Raw genomic sequence first — 14,704 nt, forward strand, 5'->3', positions numbered from 1 at the left:
AGTGAGTGTGTATATGGTTTGTATATATATTCTAGTGAGTGTGTATATGGTTGTATATATAGTCTAGTGAGTGTGTATATGGTTTGTATATATAGTCTAGTGAGTGTATGCAGGGTCAGTGGAATATATAGTCAGTGCAGATAGTTTGGGTACCATTATTTGACTATTTAGCAGAATCCATGCAGTTGTCCTAGTCTTACTAAAATACACACTATTAAAGTGTATTCACTTCTGAAATAAGTGTGTGAACAACTCCCCATCTTGTAACACTTAAAGTCAAGAGTTTCAGTTCCCTTTCCTACACACTGGGGCTTGTGTGTCAGTCAAAGGAAGGGAAAGATCACGAGTTACAACAGAACACAGAGACTGTAGAAGGAAGACTAGTCTCTCTTTGTCTAGTAGTCAGAGAACCACAGTCTAGAACCAGAACCAGAGCATAGCTGGGTTATGATGTGGACCCAAGGGGAAGACAGCAACGCTGCCGGTGAGACTAACTTTCAACTACTCAATATATATAATATTTAAGGGTTTTGTGTATTTTTTATTGAGATAGTACAGTGAACAGGAGACAGGAAAGGTAGGAGAGACTGCGAGTCAGAAGGGCAGTGGGTCGGAGTTGAACCCATGTCGACTATGGTAGCCTAGGCTGTTTAAGGACCAAACCGGACACAATGTCTCAATATTGTTGAGAAAGCCTCAAGGACTCCGATTCTTTACCTCAGTTTTTTGGCTTTTCTAGCTTACCAGCAGTTTTAGTAGGTCGACCTTGTCTGTACTTGGTGGTAAATTCATTTGGTAGTATGTTGTTAGTGATGCAACCACAAGTTTATATGAATCCTGAATAAATATACAGTTGTAGTCGGAAGATTACATACACTTCGGTTGGAGTCATTAAAACTCGTTTTTCAACCACTCCACAAATTTGTTGTTAATAAACTATAGTTTTGGCAAGTTGTTTAGGACATCTACTTTGTGCATGACACAAGTAATTTTTCCAACAATTGTTTACAGACAGATCATTTCACTTATAACTCACTGTATCACAATGTCAGTGGCTCAGAAGTTTAAATACACTAAGTTGACTGTGCCTTTAAACAGCTTGCAAAATTCCAGAAAATGATGTCATGGCTTTAGAAGCTTCTGATAGGCTAATTGACATAATTTGAGTCAATCAGAGGTGTACCTGTGGATGTATTTCAAGGCCTACCTTCAAACTCAGTGGCTCTTTGCTTGACATCACGGGAAAATCAAAAGAAATCAGTCAAGACCTCAGAAAAAAAATTGTAGACCTCTACAATTCTGGTTTATCCTTAGGAGCAATTTCCAAACACCTGAAGGTACCACGTTCATCTGTACAAACAATAGTATGCAAGTATAAACACCATGGGACCACGCAGCCGTCATACCGCTCAGGAAGAAGACGCGTACTGTCTCCTAGAGATGAACGTACTTTGGTGCGAAAAGTGCAAATCAATCACAGGACAACAGCAAAGGACCTTGTGAAGATGCTGGAGGAAACAGGTACAAAGTATATTTATCCACAGTAAAACAAGTCCTATATCGACATAACCTGAATAGCCGCTCAGCAAGGAAGAAGCCACTGCTCCAAAACCGCCATAAAAAAAGCCAGACTACGGTTTGGAACTGTACATGGGGACAAAGATTGTACTTTTTGGAGAAATGTCCTCTGGTCTGATGAAACAAAAATAGAACTGTTTGGCCATAATGACCATTGTTATGTTTGGAGGAAAAAGGGGGATGCTTGCAAGCTGAAGAACACCATCCCAACCGTGAAGCACGGGGGTGGCAGCATCATGTTGTGGGGGTGCTTTGCTGCAGGAGGGACTGGTGCACTTCACAAAATAGATGGCATCGTGAGGAAGGAAAATTATGTGGATATATTGAAGCCACATCTCAAGACATCAGTCAGGAAGTTAAAGCTTGGTCGCAAATGGAACTGAAAACCTATGTACCTGACTCAGTTACACCAGCTCTGTCAGGAGGAATGGGCCAAAATTAACCCAACTTATTGTGGGAAGCCTGTGGAAGGCTACCTGAAACATTTGACCCAAGTAAAACAATTTAAAGGCAATCCTACCAAATACTAATTGAGTGTATGTAAACTTCTGACCCACTGGGAATGTGATGAAAGAAATAAAAGCTGAAATAAATAATTCTCTGTACTATTATCGGACAATTCCTATTCTTAAAATAAAGTGGTGATCCTGACTTAAGACAGGGAATTTTTACTAGGATTAAATGTCAGGAATTGTGTTAAATGTATTTGGCTAAGGTGTATGTAAACTTCCGACTTCAACTGTATGCATTTTTACTGTATGTGTGTGCCTATCTGTATGTGTATGTGCATATGTGTCTGTGTGTGTGTGTGTACTGAGTTTGGGTGTTTATGGTCTCCTACTCTTCTACATGTCCCACTCAGCTGACCCTAGAGATAGATGAGAGAGAGGGCATACTGAATGAATAGTTTTGATTCTGGTAATTTCAATTAGGTTCTGATCACGTTGAAATAACCACACCTGTCTCTCTGCAAAAAAAATGCTACAACATCCCTCAATTGTGAAATGATTTACTATGATATGAAACATTGGACGTGACTTGTACCTTATTTATTTTCCACATCCCTCCATAAAGCTGTCTTTGAGTAGAAAATGTAAAGAATCAATCCCTTGTTCATAATTCTGTGTAGTTGAGGGAATGGCACGGCTCAGATCCATATTGAAAGTGAGACTTTCCGAATCACTTCCTGTATTCTCACCTCAGAATAGCTTCCTCTTGTAGGATCACTTATAGATTACCATAGTATGAGTAATAATACCCATAAAACCTAGTGGACAAACAGAGAAATGGTCCCACTAATTTTTCCACCATTCATTTTTCCCATATGGGATTTTAGAAACACTTAAAATAACATGGTGTGACATTTTCATAACCATGTAAATCTCTCTAGGACAAGGTGACTTTTATCAATATTATTGCCTGTATTTACTCCCCAAAAATGAAATGTAATTAGCTGCTAATATGGATACCATAAAGAACTACAAATGCCATGATGATCTGGACGAGACTGCCAAATCGAGGAAAGTGTAATAATATCTGGATTGAGTATCTAATATTAGCTTAATGTATTATTTAATACATTTGCAACATTTCTTTAAAAAAATGACAATTCGTTGAACTGTCTTGTGCAAGTTTTCACTTGACACAAAGGTGTCAGCTAGAGATTACATGCAGGAGCTTGCAGGGATTTGTAGTCTTGCATGATGTCTACTTTGATGCTAATTCGCATTTTAGAATCTGAGAGTAAATAGAGCTGAATATTTTGATAAAAGTCACCTTGTCTGAGAGAAATTTACATGGTTACCAAAATGTCACGCCAGGGTAAGCCTTCACAAAACACAGCCCTTATTGTAAGTGTTTCTAAAATTAATGGTGGAAAAATAAGTGTAACCATTTCCCTGTTTGACCGCTAGGTTTTATGGGTATTATGACACCTCCACTGTGGGGCTCTATAGGATTAGGAAAACCTGACTCGTTAGGATTTGGTGCCGTGTTCACGTCATGTCGGAAACTCAGAAATGTTCGACTTGCTTACTCGTTGTAGAAAGATGATACCCGAGTTTCCCACTTGGGAAGTATCAGAATCAACCAATAGGAAGCTCTATGCAAATCATTTATGTTCATTTTAACTCAGAGGTCCTGAGTTTCCGACATGACGTGAACGCTGCATTAATGTCTTTCTTCCTCATTTATTAACCACTTATTTGTGATTAATATTGGGAAGAAGAGCCATAAGTTGCAATAACTGTACATTTTGATAAATGAAAGTATTTTGTTATATTTTCACAGCCTCTGGTGGAGAAAGCAGCTGCTCCTCTGAAGATGAAGGAGACATTCAGGTATATTTAGTAACATCTGTGAGACTCTATGGTTTCTCTGTTGGATAGAGACAAATCGTCCCATGTTAAATCCATGGACGTAGCTTAAGACTTGTATATTTAGCTCTTATATACCGGTAGCCTAAACAGATGATGAGAGAGTATGTCAGAGACTAGTCTGTGTGTATATGTGTATATTTGTTTGGTCTGTCCTGTAGTGTGAGATTCTGGAGAAGCAGAGGGATGAAGCCAATCAGAAGCTATCTGAGATGGAGGAAGGTGAGCTGCACCAATCAATATCCATATAGTGTATGCGGAAACTATTCAGACCCTTTCATTTCTCCACATTTTGTTACGCTACAGCCTCATTCTAAAATGGATTAAATTCATGTTTTTCTTCATCAATCTACACACAATAACCCATAACGACAAAGCAAAAACAGATTATTAGGAATTTTAGCAAATGTATTAAAAATTAAAAACAGAAATACATTTTTTACATAAGTTTTCAGGTCCTTTGCTATGAGACTCGAAATTGAGCTCAGTTGCATCTGGTTCTATTGATCATCCTTGAGATGTTTCTACAACTTCATTGGAGTCCACCTGTGGTAAATTCAATTGATTGGACATAATTTGGAAAGGCACACACCTGTCTATGTAAGGTCTCACAATTGTCAGAGCATAAACCAAGCCATGAGGTCGAAGAATTGTCCGTAGAGGTCCGAGACAGTATTGTGTCGAGGCACAGATCTGGGGAAGTGTACAAAAAAATGTCTGCAGCATTGAAGGTCCCCAAGCACATTGGCCTACATTATTCTTAAATGGAAGAAGTTTAGAACCACTAAGACTCTTCCTAGAGCTGGCCGCCCGGCCAAACTGAGCAATCGGGGGAGAAGGGCCTTGGTCAGGGAGGTGACCAAGATCCCAATGGTCAGAGCTCCAGAGTTCCTCTGTGGAGATGGGAGAACCTTCCAGAAAGACAACCATCTCTGCAGCACTCCACCAATCAGGCCTTTATGGTAAAGTGGCCAGACGGAAGCCACTCCTCAGTAAAAGGCACACGACAGCCCACTTGGAGTTTGCCAAAAGGCACCTAAAGCACTCTCAGACCATGAGAAACCAGATTATCTGGTCTGATGAAACCAAGATTAAACTATTTGGCCTGAATGCCAAGCACCACGTCTGTAGCAAACCTGGGACCATCCCTACGGTGATGTATGGTGGTGGCAGCATCATGCTAGTCAGGATCGAGGGAAAGATGAACGGAGCAAAGTACAAAGAAATCCTTGATGAACACCTGCTCCAGAGCGCTCAGGACCTCAGACTGGGGTGAAGGTTCACCTTCTAACAGGACAACAACCCTAAGCACACAACCAAGACAACGCAGGAGTGGCTTCGGGACAAGTCTCTGAATGTCCTTGAGTGGCCCAGCCAGCGCCCCTACTTGAACCCGATCGAACATCTCTGGAGAGACCTGAAAATACCTGTGCAGCGACGCTCCACATACAACCTGACAGAGCTTGACAGGGTCTGTAGAGAAGAATGGGAGAAACTCCCCAAATACAGGTGTACCAAGCATGTAGTGTCATACCCAAGAAGAATCTAGGCTGTAATTGCTGCCAAAGGTGCTTCAACAAAGTACTGAGTAAAGGGTCTGAATACTTATGTAAATGTTATATTTCAGTTTTTTTATACATTTGCAAGAATGTCAGGGCCTCCCGGGTGGCGCAGTGGTCTAGGGCACTGCATCGCAGTGCTAGCTGCTCCACCAGAGTCTCTGGGTTCGCGCCCAGGCTCTGTCACAGCCGGCCGCGACCGGGAGGTCCGTGGGGCGACGCACAATTGGGCTAGCGTCGTCCGGGTTAGGGAGGGTTTGGCCGGTAGGGATATCCTTGTCTCATCGCGCTCCAGCGACTCCTGTGGCGGGCCGGGCGCAGTGCGCGCTAACCAAGGGGGCCAGGTGCACGGTGTTTCCTCCGACACATTGGTGCGGCTGGCTTCCGGGTTGGAGGCGCGCTGTGTTAAGAAGCAGTGCGGCTTGGTTGGGTTGTGCTTCGGAGGACGCGTGGCTTTCGACCTTCGTCTCTCCCGAGCCCGTACGGGAGTTGTAGCGATGAGACAAGATAGTAATTACTAGCGATTGGATACCACGAAAATTGGGGAGAAAAGGGGCTAAAAAAATAAAAAAAATAAAAAGAATGTCTAAAATAGTTTTTGCTTCGTTATTGTGTAGATTGATGAGGAAAAAAAACTTTCATCCATTTTAGAATAAGGCCGTAATGTAACAAAACGTGGAAAAAGTCAAGGGGTCTGAATACTTTCCGAATGCACTGTATATTTGTGACAAAGTAGTGTAGCTTTCATGACATATGTAAGCAGGAGTCTATATATTCTCTGTCTCACCCCACTATCTATTTCTCTTTCCCCGTCTTTCTCTTCCCTATATCTCGTCTCTCCTCAGTGTCCTCTCAGCTGTTGAAGGAGATGGAAGTTCTGGAGATGCAGTTCCAGATTGAACGCTCCTGCAGGGAGAGTGCAGAGGCCCTGGCTGTCAAGGTGGGGTGCTTTATGGGTACTGTAGTTCAACTCCATTGAGTGTCTCGGTTACGTCATTGACTTAACAAGTCCGTGTTCCACTTGGGTGTGTAGGTTTTGTGCCAGCCCAGTAGTAACAAACACATCACCTAATCAAATCAAGTCATTATTGGGCTGGAACAAAAGCCTGCATACCCTGTGGAACACTGAAACAATGCTCTAAACAGATCTCTTCTCCTTGAACACAAAGGTGACCAAAGACAACAAGGTTCTGAAGAGGAGGAGCCAGGCTCTGCTGCCATTCATCCCAGAGCTTCCTGAAAACCTGGAGGCTGACCTTGGGGTCGATCCCGACCCTGATGGGGACAGCGGGGAGGATGCCGTGCTGCAAGGACAGGCCCAGATAAGAGGTACAGAGACTTACACAATAACCACACGGAACTCATACGGTGTCCTTTATGAACATGAGTGACAGATAAAAGTTATAGAATTGAGATTTGAGAGGATTGTTTTTGTACTTTTACTCGACCGATCGGGAAAATGTTATTAAGATACCTGCTCATCTTCCTGTCTCTCTCCTTCCCTCTCTTTCATCTCTCCTTTTGTTCCATCCTTCCCCCCCCGTCCTGGCCAGAACTGCAGGCCTCGGTGGACCAGCTGCTGGGGGAGAAGCTGCGGCTGTGTGAGCAGGTGGAGGCCCTGAGGGCAGAGCAGATCCAGCTCAAAGAACAGGTATCTAGCACTGACGGACAGACTCTAGACGTGTGTGTACTGCGTTTGAGTATTTATGGTCTCCTACTCTTCTACATGTCCTATTCAGCTGGCCCTAGAGATTGATGAGAGAGAGGCCATACTGAAGAAACTGTCCAAACAGAACAAGACCATGAATAAGATGAAGAGAGGCGAGACCCCACTCTGACACATATCAGTGTTCCTCATAATATACACTCTATTCACCTCATACCAATGTCATATTCAATGTTTTACATGTGTGTGTGCATGTCCACAGTGTCCCAGCTTGTGACAGAGGAGTTCACAGAGGTTAGTCAGAAACTGGAGCTGGAGGAGGGCCTCAGACAGCACGCAGAAGTTTTCGCCCACCAGGTACACAACGCTGTGTGTGTTTGTGTGTATATGCATGCGTTCGTAGGTGTGTACATACAGTATGTGTGTGTTTATGTTTCTGAAAGTGTGTGTGTGTGTGTGTGTGTGTGTGTGTGTGTGTGTGTGTGTGTGTGTGTGTGTGTGTGTGTGTGTGTGTGTGTGTGTGTGTGTGTGTGTGTGTGTGTGTGTGTGTGTGTGTGTGCGTGTGCATTCGTCGGTGTGTACATGTGTGTGTTTATGTTTCTGAAAGTGTGTGTGCTGCTCAAAGTAGAGGAGAGGTTGACTGCATCACTATATGTCTTTGTGAGAGGTATTGACAAGTTGTAAGCACTGAGCCGTCTGTCCAAACAACTAGCACACAGCTCATACCCCACAAGACTTCTTCACAGTCCCCAAGTCCAGAACACAGGCTAGGAGACGCACAGTACTATATACAGTAGAGCCATGACTACATGGAACTCTATTCCACATCAAGTAACTCAGTCAAGCAGTCAAATCGGGAAAAAAACAGATACAGCTACACCTTAAAGAACAACGTGGACTGTGAATAGACGCACACGTACTCTACACACAGGTACATTGTAATATTGTTGTATGGTGGTATTATACATGTTGTATTGTATATAGATTTGTAGTGGCATAATAATGTTATATGATGTACATTTTGTGTGTGCGTAATGTAAGTGCCTTAATGTGTTTGGACCCCAAGAAGAGTAGCTGCTGCCTTGGTAACAGCTAATGGGGACCCCTAATAAATACAAATACACAATTCCTAGGTGGCAGGGAAGGGTATTCACCCCTCTCTCTAGGTCGTAACACAAGGAGACAAGGAGCAGCAGTGGCTTCGACCAGGGCCCTGGGGCAGTTCTAGTGAATGGAGGAGTATTGGACAGGAGGGGGGGTGGTACTTCTTCACTTCCTCATTCAGACAGGGGCCATATTGTGGGACAGGAGAGGGTTGGGGAGAGAGGGGATCCCCATTCATTCTGCATTCATACCAAGAGGACAAATCGGGCAGTGAAATACAAAGAGGCGTGAGAAGGGAGGGACGGGCAGGCTGATGATCACTTTGTAAAAGGAGAAATGCACACACTCACACACAGCTCCCGATTTCCCAGCTGGTCATGTTGTAACAAAGGTGGCGGTAGAAAATTAGCGTCTCAGAGGACAACAAAAGTAGCCTCCCCTCTCAGAGCACCCTCTGCTTCATAATTAGCACCCATCACGGCGGCAGTTTGAGAATGGGGACTATAGCTTTAAACACATCCCGTCTTTAGCTTGACACTTTACATTGAATACGGTCAATTGTCGCCTTTGTGTGCACTGTTCGCTATTTACCAGATGGGCACATAATGGGACGCCTCGCATGGGTCCTTACCTGTGAAAAGGACCCCTACTGTTCTGACACAACCACACAACTCAGCCTCCTTTACTCTCAATGCTCTGCAAAGGCTCCTCTGTTTGATGCTGCTCCTGTGTGTGTGTGTACGTGTTGTGTGGACACCAGCAGCCCTTGGCTTGTCAAACATTAGCGTTTCCTAATTGATGCCCTGGCTGTGTGAAAATGCCTTGTGCTATGGGGACTTTAGAGTGCTTACACCAGGGTAATTTGGACTAAATGTAATGATGTGTAGCCTAACATACAGATGGCTGCTTTCACTACACCCTCGCTGTGTTTGAACTTATGGAAGCCAGAAGTGAAAGTGACTCACTGACTTTTCAGTTCCTAAACTCTCTTCCTGACTGTGACCCTTTTGTTAAAGCTAGTTTCACTATATATGTGACCATTCCCAGCTCTATATTACAGGTTTATAGAGATTCGCATGCATGAGCCTCCACACATTCAATGCATTTATGATAGTCACTGAAGTTATCAAATAGATTTGCTCCATTATCAGCAATGGATGAATAGCTTTTTTAAGGGGAGCTTACCATAACGGTTGTATAATATCAATTATAAACCAGTTGGTTTGAGCCTTGAATGCTGATTGGCTAAAATGGTGGTATATCAGACCGTATACCATGGGTATGAAAAACCATTTATTTTTACTCTTCTAATTATGTTGTTCCGATATTATTGATTGATTGAGTTGTTGATGGATTGATGTATTAATTTGTGGATTGATTGATTGACTGACTGGCAGGTGTTGGTGAAGCAGAAGCAAACCCAGAGACAGAGCATGGTGCAGCAGCAGAGTTCAGAGACAAGTATGCAGCTCCAACAGGCTCTGGAACAGGTGGCCCACATCAACAGTACCTTACAGGACATACAGCTCTACTACCAAAACCAGGTAGGGAGGGGGAGGTGTGTGTGAGAGAGAGTGACAAACAGAGAGAGAGTGAGTAAGAGAATAGTCGTCTCTCCCTAATAGACGGGTTAGTTGACAACGTTCTGAAAACAATGAGCGCGCGCGTCTATGGGGCATAAGTCAGTGTGTTGTGATTCTGGATGGTCAAATAGTTAGCAACAATGATAAGAAGCTACCATGTAGGGAATCGTTTCAGCTCGTTGTATCTTGTTATTGATACAATTTTGTTTTGAGCTGTTTTGACTTTGTCACGTCTATGCTAATATGGCTAGAATTTGCTAGCTAGCTAACCAATAACTGTAACAATGTATTTGAGAGACAACAAGTGCTCATTGTGCCAATGTATTTATGTTTTCAATAAATATGCTGGCCTATGTTGACTCTAATGCTTCCCACGGCTGTGTCAGTTCTTGATACAAACTGGTGCGCCTGGTACCTACTACCATACCCCGTTCAAAAGGCACTTCAATCTTTTGTCTTGCCCACCTGAATGGCCCACATACACAATCCACGTCTGAAGGCTTAAAAATCCTTTAAACAGTCTCCTCCCCTGATTGACGTGGATTTAACAAGTGACATCAATAAGGGATCATAGCTTTCGCCTGGTCAGTCTTTGTCATGGAAAGAGCAGGTGTTTTTAATGTTTTGTACACTCAGCTAACCCCACTTGGTTTGCTCCACAGCTGCGCATGCATCGGTTTTGTTGCTAAACAACCCGCCCGTCTAGAAGTTCGATTTAAATGTGGAAGTCTAATTTCGAGCGTATATTATGTCTCTCCTGTCTGTATCTATCCATATCTGTGTATATGACTATCACAGGTGAAGCAGACCCAGTGTGCTCTGGAGGAGAGCAGTGTTCTGTCTGAGCTGCAGATTGTCAGAGGCCAGCTGGAGAGCAGTGAGAAGGAGAGGAGGACCATGGAGACCCAGCTAAGGGAGGCGCAGATCACTGCCGCCCACCTCCAGGGAGAAGGTAGCTATCACATCTGCGATTTAATGGCTGCGTTTACACAGACAGCCCAATTCTGATCTGTCAAAAGACCAATTGGTGGAACAATTCTGAGAATTGGACTGCCTGTGTAAACGCAGCCTTACATATATATTTTGGGCTAAAATCTTAAGTCTAGATAATACGTGCTCATAGTGATCATAGTACCCTGATGTAAAATCAGTATAAATAATAATTTACTTTTTAATTGTTCTCTCTGGAGTTGAATATTTCTTTGCCCTATTTTCACTCTTCAAACAAATGCTGTTTTAAAATAATAAAATATGACACACTGTTGTGGTTGGTGGTACTTTGTCTTCCTTTTAGTGAAACATCTCCAGGATAGGCTGAAAGACACAGAGAAAGACCAGGTTTCCAAAGCTGACCAACCAGTGGAGGACAACTCAACCACTGCTCCTCCTCCTCCTCCTCCTCCTCCTCCTCCTCCTCCCCTGCCCCCAACTCCCCCCAGCACTGTTGTTGAGTAGGTTCTATACTATATCGTTCTCTATTCAAATATAAATACATGACTACATAATCACTATATTAGCGGTATCCATAATCACTATATTACCAGTTAGAGATAGAGGTATCCTATTCCAAACAATTTAAACTTATTGGCAACTTTACATTGAAAATGTGAGCTTTTTGACCTTTGTTAAATAAAAGTGATGGTGGTACCCAGAGGTAAGGCAGAATCTGGTAAATGTTAGTGAAAACTCCTTCTGTTCTACTTCCTGTTATTCCGGTCTAGTCAACTTGTCGTCCTGCGCAACAAGAGGAAGGAGTCAGTCAACAACACTGATAAGAATAGTGAGTGTTCTTACCGTGGTATGAATACACATGACTTACTAATTTATTCTATTTATTTAACCTTTATTTATTCAGGGAATCCCAATCGAGACCAGAGTCTTTATGTCCAATGCTGCCGTGTCACTTCAATCAACAATCCAGCATAAACAGATGAAATTACATACAGAGTAGAAATGATTACACGACTGATGCATTCTATGACTACTATTAAAATATACAGACAGTATGTGCTCAGGATATTCAAGGTTTCAACGTTTAGCAGGTCAACAAACAAAGACCCTAGTTCTGATATGAAAGTTTTATATTTGAACACACTACAGCTCAGGTTGAGTCTACTCACTGTGTTGTCTTCTCTCTCCACCAGAGCCAGATCCTTCTGTGGACATGAAGACCCGAGCGGTGGATGAGATGATGGAGAGGATAAAGAAAGGCATCGTCCTGAGACCCACCCTGAGACCACAGGTAAGGCGAGCTAGTGCATGTATCAATTGATTTATCAATCAATCAGTCATGCTATCTATCTACTTGTTATAGAGACAATTACAGTGGTCCAACATCTGACTGCTTCTCTCCTATCTCAGCCTGGATCAGAAGATGACAGTGCCTGGAGGGTGAGAATTTTCACGCCTTTCCTATTATAATAGTGTTATAAAGATTATCTAGTATTAAAATGCTAATCCTGTATTAATTTATCAAATCACAGGACCATAGGAGTGAGAAGAGAAAGTCAGCCGTGCTGGATCTAAAAGGAATGCTGGTAAGATCAATACGAAATGTTTAAAATGACGCATTTGCTGTTCTACTAGTGAGTCTATAGGTCGATGAGATTAATATTGTACTATGGAGGCTTTGAGAAGTCAAACCCTGCTTGGTTTACTGTACTTTCTATTCTTTTCATTGACATGATTGGTTTACCCTCCTCACCTATCCTGATTGGTTGACCTATCCTATCCCAGGATACCATGAAACGCCCAGGCCACAGGAGGGCGGGGTCACGGAAGAGGATAAGCCGAAACATAGGGGAGGCGGAGCTACATCTGGTGCTACTGAGGAGGAGGCGGGCCATGGGGGATGGACAGGACACCCCCGGCCCCTCCCCAACCCCCTCCCCAGCCCCTCCCATCACCAAAATCCAAGGTGCAGCATCTCCATCCTTTGTTTTGGGGAATAGGGGACAGTCAGTCAGTTTCTTTTTTAAAGTTTTGCAGGGGTCCTCTCTGGTTCTTTTGCTCACTTGGACTAAATTGATGGTATTACATTGAAAGATGGTCTGGTGTTTAATGGCGCGAACAAGAAGAGGAAGATTGAAAGAGATGATAACAAACGAGGGGCCAGGAGGACACATCATTAACCCACATAGTGATATCTTTCACTTACCTACAGTATTATTTTAGCATACTTTTAATGTACCATATGTCGTGCCCCCCAGGTCCCCAGTCGGGTGGCCCAGCAGCAGGTGCCCTTCTCTTCACAGGAGATCGTGGCAGCACCCCCGTGCTCAGGAGGCTCCAGCAGAACAGAGAGAAGAGGAACTCTCGTATCAGAGCATCAGAACTGATCATCTGCCAGGAGGAGATCTGATACTTGGGAAAGGGATGATTAGTGTTAGGATACTGTCCCACAGTGTTTCCCAAACCTCTCCTGGAGTACCCCCAGCCAGTCAACTGATTTGATGTATTCCAAGCACAGCTGACGTAAATGTCATCTTACCTTTAATCATCAAACCCCTCATTAGTTAAATCAGCTGGTTAGTTTTGGAATACATCAAATGTGTGGACTGGCTAGGGGTACTGAAGGAGAGGTTTTGGGAACACTGTTGTAACACAATCATATTGATGCACTGTATATTTTAATGTATAGATTTATATGGTTAGTGCTGAGCGATTAGGGCTTTTTGAGGTCAGTTTGGTTTCTAAAAAAATTATCACATTTTCAATTTCGGTTTAGCATTAAAACATTTTTTTACAATAAATGAATAATGTTGGTTGAATGCTGTAACAAAACAGAATAAATCAAATGATGGTAGTAACGTCCCATTACTATCACTTATAAGGCTCTAATCTCATTTATTCACATTACTTTAAATTAAAAATGTGTTATGTTTATTACATACTCGTTTTCAGTATGAGTGGCTTTGCTTTTATGGGTTCAAAGGATCCAAGGATTAACACAGTGGACTACATACACCGAGTGTACAAAACATTAGGAATACCTTCCAATAATGGGGTAACGGTTCAAGATTAACATATGGCATTAATTGGCATTGCTTCTGACTCATTCCAATTAATTTTGTAGCCTGACAAACTAGAATATGATGCAATACAATTAAATAATCGTTTTTTCCTCCTCCATGGACAACACTAATTTCTGGATCTGTTCTTATCACTGTCACAAGAGGCTCTAAAACTATGGCAAATAGGCGAGGGGAAAGTGAGCAGCCCTGCCTTGTGCCTCTAGAAAGACTAAAAAAAGGAGACATAATTCCATTCATAAGTACTGTTGCTTTAGGATTGGAATAAAGAACCCCTATCCATGTATAAAAGCACATTTTCATAGGCTAGAGTGGGCTTTTCTCTTAAGAACCCTATCAAATGCCTTCTCAGAATCTAAGGAGACAGCAGCGGTAGGAACCATATTTGAGCAGTTTAATCACATGAGGTTTAAGAGCCTCATATTAGTAGTTGAGGTCCTGTTCTTAATAAATCCTACTTGGTCACTATGATTTTAGGAAGTGTTCTCTCTAAGCATATCTCAAGGGTCTTAGTAAGAATCTTACAATCCACATTGAGGCTGTTAGCTCAGGTTCCCAGGCTCTGTCGTCTCTCTATCTGTTATAGTACAGTCTAGATCCTCTACCTGGCTATCTGGTAATCTACGTAATTCCATACCAGACAAAAAAAGTATCCATATCTATGGGACTCGCTGAACAGGAGGATGTATATAAGTCTTCATAAAAATGTTGAAACACACATCTTTGGATGAGGTCACCATCTTATCACCCTTCTTAATCGTTGGGATTAAGTTAGAAGTGTTCTGCATTTTTTGTTGTCTTGATTGTA

At 42.6% G+C, this 14,704-nt stretch overlaps 1 protein-coding gene across 1 annotated transcript; it reads left to right on the forward strand.

Moving 5' to 3' along the window:
• Positions 1-354: 354 nt before the first annotated feature.
• Positions 355-13,705, forward strand: LOC139561088 (shootin-1-like). Its single transcript, XM_071377930.1, has 17 exons — positions 355-484; positions 3,868-3,917; positions 4,115-4,175; positions 6,358-6,452; positions 6,682-6,841; positions 7,066-7,163; positions 7,252-7,333; positions 7,441-7,535; positions 9,680-9,826; positions 10,664-10,817; positions 11,160-11,316; positions 11,587-11,645; positions 12,010-12,107; positions 12,227-12,256; positions 12,349-12,402; positions 12,602-12,782; positions 13,075-13,705. The coding sequence occupies exons 1-17, from the start codon at positions 448-450 to the stop codon at positions 13,224-13,226; spliced, it is 1,710 nt and encodes a 569-aa protein (XP_071234031.1). The 5' UTR covers positions 355-447; the 3' UTR covers positions 13,227-13,705.
• The last annotated feature ends 999 nt before the right edge of the window (positions 13,706-14,704 follow it).

The sequence above is a fragment of the Salvelinus alpinus genome, chromosome 31 (assembly GCF_045679555.1).
Source record: "Salvelinus alpinus chromosome 31, SLU_Salpinus.1, whole genome shotgun sequence".
Classification (NCBI taxonomy): Eukaryota; Metazoa; Chordata; class Actinopteri; order Salmoniformes; family Salmonidae; genus Salvelinus; species Salvelinus alpinus.